Here is a 7,685-nt window from a genome sequence, read left to right as displayed (position 1 = left end):
TCTTTCACCAAACGAACAGACGCTTCGGTTTGGGGCAGCCGCTCTCGTCTTTCAATGAAGGGAGACACCAGAGACTTGCCCAACTCCTCCAGAAAAGCCTCCTCTTGAAGGTTTTTTCTCCATTCCATCCCGGATCTTTTTAGAAGCTTCCTCTTTAGAAGTTCTTGAGCGAGGTCATGGGAAGTGAAAAAATTATCACAGGTTATGTTGTGCCCCCGAAGACCCTTGGTCATGTCCAGGACGACCCGCTTGCCTTGATTCTTCTCTGGCACTCCACTGGCAGGTTTTCCGGTATATATTTGCATATTCCATGCATAGGCAGTTTTTGCATCACATGCTGCCCAGATTTTGATACCATATTTTTCAGGCTTGTTTGGCATGTAGGCTACTGCCTGAAGGGACAGCGGCCTCTGAAAGGGACTAGCCGTTCATCTACTGTCACCTCTGGCCCAGGATTGTACACAAAGGGTAGATTTTCCACCCATTTGTCCCAAACCTCCCTGATAGGAGCAAGCTTGTCATTCTCACGACGAGCAACTCTTGTCTCCATGTTGTTAAAACGTAGCACTCTTGATAATGCATGAAAGGACTGAAGCAACACTGTGGCACGAAAAATAGGGCGTCCTGACTCACTATGCCATAAGCTGGCCGTAGCTTCATTACAATATCTGTATACCCCCGCAAGAAGCAACAGCCCCATGTAGGCATTGAGCTGTGTTTTGTCCATCTCTGTCCAGCTATCACTAAACACTCTTCTTCCTTCCATGTCTCTGTCTGTGCCTTTGCATGTGAAAGAGGCCTGTGTGTGTGTGTGTGTGTGTGTGTGTGTGTGTGTGTGTGTGTGTGTGTGTGTGTGTGTGTGTTGGTGATGTGGGCCATAACTGTGCGCATTGGGCCATAATTGATCCTCAGAGCAACCCATAGATTTAAGTGATGCATACAACAGCCAGTTTTCTCTGCCGGGTCATTTTGGACCCGTAACACCACATGTGTAACTTTTTTTTTTGAGACCTTTAGAATTTACTAAAATTGTGAAAATTGATTTTGCTGCATTTAAATAGGTGTGTCTGAGGATTAGGTGAAGCCTCATTCCAGGGCAAAAAAGGAAAGTGTACTTTTTACACAGTTAAACTTGAAAACGGGTCAATTTTGACCCTAACACAACAGAAGGGTTAAATGTATTATTAAAAATAAACAATAAATATGTAAAGACAGATATACTCTTTAAAATTATACCATTGATTAAGTATATTTACTGTTTTTGTTATCAAAGTGTGACATTTCTTTGTGTAAAATCAAACAGATGAGTCTATAATAATTCATCTACTTTTCTTACAAGTGAAGCTTTTTCATTAATGAGACAAACATACACTATATATTTTTATGTAATTACTTTCAATGTTGGACTATATATCATAATCACAGACAGGGAAATATAAGGAATAAGGATTAAACACTTTTCAAGCGCTTCTGTGTTAATAAAGATACATTAGGAGATGATTAAAGTTAGTAAATGCAACTTCAATGTAAATATGCTAAAACATAAGTTAAATCATATTTCAGTGAAACATGCAACATGAAAATTATGACTAAATCCCATTTCAATGCACACTTACATGAGATTAGAAGACTGTCCTGTTGTAACATGGGCAGTGGCTATCTAAAACTAATCTAATACCACAGCACCTCCTGATTTCTCAATTCTGATTGGTCAAAAGCTGTCTATCAATTTAGAATATTTGCTGTGTTTTGTTCCTCACATAGCTGTACTAGATCTTCTCCTCCTTGTATTCAGCGTAAATAGAATTCCCATCCTCACACCTGTACTCTCCATACTCAACCTTAGAGGTAAAGCCGGTGGTGATGGTCAGCTTAACTGGAACCGTAACAGACACCTGCTTCCTCACGATATTCACCGTGAGCTTGGTGTGAGGAGGAATGCTGGCTGGCAAAGGGACTTTAACACTGTTAGTTGTGGTTTTGGTTTCGCTGTGACCCTTCTCCACGGTAAAGGTGTTATCGATATTTATGTTGTTCTCTGCTTTGGCACCAAACAGTGTAACTTCAATTTTGGTTCCCACACTAATCTGTGTGGAATTGCTAAAGTTGAAGCTCTCAGTGACGGATCCTGAATACTCTCGAATCATCTCAGTGGTGAAGGTTTGTTTCTCTGATCCATAATTCACACCAGTGAGGGAGTCAAGGTTAACTGTTTTCACATGTTCTTTCTTTTTGTCCCATTCAACTTCAGCTTTAATGGTGGGTCTGCCCGCTTTAAGAGGACGGATGTGGGTCACACGGTCATTGAACCAGCCGTAGTTAGCCAGATCACGACCAGCCTTGGCTACCATGCAAGATCCTCCCTTGTTCTTATGCTGATACAAAACCCAGGCTCCTCTCTGCACTTTGTGAGAGGATGCTTTATCATTAAAAGTGCCATAAAGCAAGCTGGTATCACAGTTGAAAACAAGGCTCTTGCCCTGGTGGTTTCTTTTTTCATACAGTGTAATCTGAGGATTATCCAGGTCCTCGGTCACCAGCTCAAGTAAGGAAATAGCCTTATTGTAGTACACGCTACTATATTCTCCTTCCTTGTAGGCAGTTGGTTCACCACTGAAATTTTTATCTGTGTACGCCACCCATGGATTCCCGATGACCTTCAGTGAGAAAAGATGATCGATGATCTTGTTCCTGATTCAAAAAGGTTGCAGGCAGCTCAGAGACTCACAGACATTAGTGAGGTAGTGAGGATCAGGTTTATCTAAATATACTTTCTAATCATGGGGTGGAGTTAAAGGATGGGCTTGGACTATTCATATGGTGTATTATAAATGAGGTATGTTCAGGAAGTAACTGAAAAGTTTTTCTCCAGTGTGTAATCAGTGCAGTGAAATTCAGAGATGACATTTTCGACAGATTGACAAAGATGAAATCCACTTGGTGGTATGTTCAATAAAAATGCAATAAAATTATTAAAAAGTGACATAGAATTTGTGAAATTTTTACTTTTATTTACAAAATTTGTAAGAATGTGAAATAAAGAAAGAAAAAAATGTGATCAGAACAACCTTTTATTTATTTTTTTAATTCTGCTTGATATACTTTATATCACTTTGTGACTTTATTGATGTAATAATATACAGTTAAACCTTTTATTCCTAAATTGAAAAACTTGATATTGAAATATATTGAGTAGAGCTTAAAATAGGAAAATATAATACATTATACATATTTACCCACAATTAAGTTAAGTTGGGGATAAAAATCTGTTTAGGTTGTAGCAAGAATATGAAAATTTAGTTTTTGATATTTTGCTGGTGCCCACAAGGAAAACCGTTTGAACACATACAGTACAAACAAACAAAAAGCTACATTAATAGTTATGACAAAGGAAATTCTTGACAAGTATATTCTCTCTCTCTCTCTCTCTCTCTCTCTCTCTCTCTGTATCAACCTACTTAATTTTTCCCCTCATATAAATAATGTAAGTTGAACAAAAATAAACAATGGTAAAATTTTATTTGATTTGATTCAACTTGTTAAATATAATATAAGTACATTACAAAACTAATTTATTACAGTAAACAACACAATGTCAATATGTAAAAGCCACATACTGTAAGGTCAGAATAATTTTTTTGAGTGTGTGTGTGTGTGTGTGTGCGCGTGTGTGTGTGTGTTATGTATGAGGCATAGACCACTATGCAAATGAGAAGTGAAGCTGCACACTTAACCACACCTATCTAAATCACTGTCTGTCTGACTGCCTAGTTGTCACTTAATTATGTGGAAAAAAATAGAACACACAAAAAACATTACTATTATTCAATAGTTTTTCCCTATAAAGATTTAATAATCTACTTGTTCGACAAAATCATAAGCTAAAATGCCATGAATGTCCATGTGATCCCTCTCTCTCTGTCTTTTTCAAGAAAATAATTAAACGAAAAGTTAATGTGGTCCACAGATACACACAATACCCATGCAAGATGGAGATAAAGCCCACACAGAACAAAAGGTATGTAGTGTATTTTTTTGCTTCATCATAGTGAAAGTTATTCAGAATATTTAGGGGCCTCTTGTAAAAAATATAATTTAAACCGAGCATAAAAGTAAACAAGTTCTTTATGCCCCATGATTTTGTAAAACATAAAACATACTGACATTACTAGTTATAATGTGTCATACAGTATATACAAATTAATAAAAAGGCACTTTTGGCATGTCCTGAGCCCTGCAGACCAGGAACATTTTACAAGAACTGCAGTTTTGAAGTTGCTCTAACCCAGTCATCTAGATGTCACAATTTGGCTCTTGTCAGACTCACACAAATCCTTATACTTGCCCATTTTTCTGCTTCCAAGACATAAACTTCAGAGACAAATTGTTCACTTACTGCCTAATACTGTATATCCCATTTACTTGCAGATGCTGTTGTAATGAAGTAATGTAACTGTAGTTAACTGTATTCCAAGTTATTAAGGATGTGTGAATAACTTTTTGTTCTGGAACCAGCTTCCCTTGAAACTTAAATTTGCCTCGGCTATTGCCACTTTTAAAACTAAGCTAAAGAATATTCTTTCCCCCCTGCTTTTAATGTTTTTATTTATTTATTTACTTGGATTTACTAAATTGATCTATATTTTGTATCAGGTAAAGCACATTTTAAATTGCTATTGTGTATGGAGTGTACTTCGCATTTTAATTTACACGAATAAACATACTTTGCTTATTGTTTAATAAGTTATGACGTTATGGTGAGACCATAATTAAATATATGCCTTATTTAATTTATTACTGTTCTAAATTAAATAAATGATCTTCTTTTTGCTGTTCCTACAGTAACAGCTTATTTGCCGAGACAGTATAATCTGGATGTGCTGCCTAAACAGTAAATGTGTTTGTGGAACTAATTGCTAATGCAAGTAACACCTATTTAGTTAGGAGAGCTCCCATGGTTTTACCAAAAAACTAGTTTCATGGAAATTAGTTCTAAAAAAAAAAAAAACGTTCAGAAAAAAAGAACATTCGAAAGAAATAGTTATGAAATGCATTCTCTAGTAGTTATTGTAAGTAAGTAAGTTACAGTGGCAGTAGGTGTTTATTTTTTCTGCCTTACTGATTTTTGGCTTTTCGCCATTTGGACAGTTATGGGATAAATTAATAACCAGTCATGATACCATAACTAATACATTTTCATTTATTTATTTTCTAAATGTTAAATAAACTTTTCTAATTAAAATCGACATTACAAAAATAATATACTAATAAAATATTTTTTTTTTATTTTTTATTTTTTTATAAATTTAGTCCTGTCCAATTCTTTTTTCCCCGATTTTCTCCCCAATCTAGTAGTGGCCAATTACTCCCCGTCACTAGGAGGCTCCCACACACATTAAGGCTACTACAACCACTCAGTCGGGAGGACGAAAGCTATCCCGTGTTTCCTCCGAACCACGTGACGCGAGCCGACCGCATCTTTTCGAACTGCTCGCTCACGCACCGTTAGGGGCGGAGTAACACACTCGGAGGAAAGCGCTAGCCGCTCCTTCCGTGTGCGCGAGCTCACAGACGTCCCTGATTGGCTGTAGCGCCGTGACTAATGTGGGAGCACTAATACCTCTCATCCCTCCCCCCTGAGAGAGCTCGGCCAATCAGCTCTCTCTGTGCCTCCGGCTGTGAGAGGAAAACAGCATCACCCGGGGTTCGAACCAGCGATCTCCAGGTGATAGGGCGAGCGCTTTACCACTTTTTGTAGCAGTACTGCTCTTAGGGCTGCTTTTATAGAACAGTAATAAAAATATGTTAGAATCTGGATGTGCTGCCTAAACATTAAATGTGTTTTAAAGAAACAGTAACACCCATTTACTTGTGGGCTCCCATATACAACCAGAAACAAGTCTAGAGGAATTAGTTGCAACAAGAAGTAACGCTTATTTTACCGCAGTCTAACACTAACACAGACTAACACGTATTTTGATGCACTGTGTCATTTGACTTTTTAAACATTTAGATGTTTAAAAAGTGTTTGTTTTTTTATCTTTGTGATAATTTGTTTGTCTATGATTTTTATTCTCTAATAAATATTGTCTAATACACTGAACAAGTGGTGCTGAACAACACGCTCTAATGGTTTAAAGATAAGTTAAAGATGATTTTTTTTCCCCTGGTGTTAAGTGTAATTGTTTACTGTTGATGTCTGTTTTAGTGGTAATGTCTTCAGAGGTCGAGATGGAGAGCCGTTGTAGAAAAATGGAAAAACTCTTAGTAAAAGTGTGTATTATAGTGTGCAAGTGGGTATTAGTTATAAAATTAGTGAATGTCACTTTGTCCTTGTTCCAATCCAGATGTCTGACCACAGGCGAAGTTCGACATCTGTATCAGAAGACGATAGTGAAAAAGCTTGTCATAAAGTAAATGACACAGTGCATCAAAATACTATGGGATCAAAATACAATGTGGATCCAGTAGCACGCAGCGGCCGCTCTGGAGCCAAAATGGTGCTACGTTGTTTACGTTTTTTGTGTAGCGCGTTTATTTTACTTTGTGTATGGATATCGTCGCAACTAGTGTCCGTACATACAACAGCCAGACACTTTTCAACCTAAATAACCCGGTTAATGATATCCACGATGATCTGCGGGAAAAGCTACATGACCTCGGCTTGCTGCATGAACCAGGCCTTGAAGCCTCGGCGTTGCCTGATGCCGGAGGCTGGAGAAATGGTCATCGGAAGCGGCGGCGAGGAAGCGGGGTGCGGCAAGCGGGTGGGAGTCTGTGCTAGGCTAAAAAACAAACCCTAGCCGGCCGGCTCTCCCATCCATCATCTTATCTAACGTCTGCTCCCTGGACAATAAACTGGACTACATCCGACTCCAGCAGGCTACACAGCGTGAGGTTAGAGACTGCTGTGTCTAGGGAGGCTGCAACTTACGGCGACTTCCCTGACTTGGAGGAGTACACGTCATCAGTGACCAGCTACATCAACAAGTGCACCGATGACGTCACTGTCTCCAAGAGCATCATCTCACGACCCAACCAGAAACCGTGGATTACTGCGGAAGTGCGTGCACTTCTGAGGACCAGAGACTCTGCCCTTAAAGCGGGAGACAAGGTGGCCCTCAGAACAGCAAGGGCCAAACTTTTTCGGGCCATCAGAGAGGCGAAGCGCACACACGCCCAGAGAATCCACAATCACTTCAGGGACAGCGGCGACACACGGCACATGTGGCAGGGCTTACAAGCCATCACAAACTACAGGACGACATCACCTGCCTGTGACAGTGACGGCTCCCTCCCAGATGCGCTGAACAACTTCTACGCTTGGTTTGACAGGCAGAACGACGTGGCGGCGAGAAAGACTACCCCTCCTCCGAACGACCAGGTGCTGTGTCTCACTACAGCTGAGGTGAGGAAAACTCTTTGCAGAGTCAACTCATGTAGAGCTGCTGGACCAGACAACATCACAGGCAGAGTGCTCAGAGAATGTGCTGAACAGCTGGCAGATGTTCTCACCGACATCTTCAACATCTCTCTGAGCAGCGCCGTCGTTCCCACGTGCCCAAGAAGTCTACTGTGTCCTGTCTCAATGACTACCATCCCGTTGCACTCAGACCCACCATCATGAAGTGCTTTGAGCGGCTCGTCATGAGACACATCAAGACCCTGCTGCCCTGCTCACTGGA

At 39.8% G+C, this 7,685-nt stretch overlaps 1 protein-coding gene across 1 annotated transcript; it reads right to left on the bottom strand.

The window, feature by feature from the left end:
* Nucleotides 1–1,758: 1,758 nt before the first annotated feature.
* LOC128510871 (epidermal differentiation-specific protein-like) lies at nucleotides 1,759–6,730 on the bottom strand. The gene is made up of 2 exons (XM_053483415.1): nucleotides 6,654–6,730; nucleotides 1,759–2,691 (listed from the first exon to the last, which is right to left on the bottom strand). Exons 1-2 carry the CDS (start codon nucleotides 6,728–6,730, stop codon nucleotides 1,770–1,772), a joined length of 999 nt encoding a protein of 332 aa, XP_053339390.1. The 3' UTR covers nucleotides 1,759–1,769.
* Nucleotides 6,731–7,685: the final 955 nt, after the last annotated feature.

The sequence above is a fragment of the Clarias gariepinus genome, chromosome 22 (assembly GCF_024256425.1).
Source record: "Clarias gariepinus isolate MV-2021 ecotype Netherlands chromosome 22, CGAR_prim_01v2, whole genome shotgun sequence".
Taxonomy (NCBI): domain Eukaryota; kingdom Metazoa; phylum Chordata; class Actinopteri; order Siluriformes; family Clariidae; genus Clarias; species Clarias gariepinus.
The sequence above is the reverse complement of the archived record's forward strand: the minus strand, read 5'-3'. Positions and strand labels throughout refer to the sequence as shown.

Excerpts from the sequence above, each read along its gene's own strand:
- LOC128510871 (XM_053483415.1), bottom strand. The coding sequence starts at position 6,730 with ATGACCATTTCTCCAGCCTCCGGCATCAGGCAACGCCGAGGCTTCAAG. Across the intron at positions 2,692-6,653 it reads ATGCAGCAAGCCGAGGTCAT|GAACAAGATCATCGATCATC; the intron begins GTAGCTTTTCCC and ends TTTTTGAATCAG.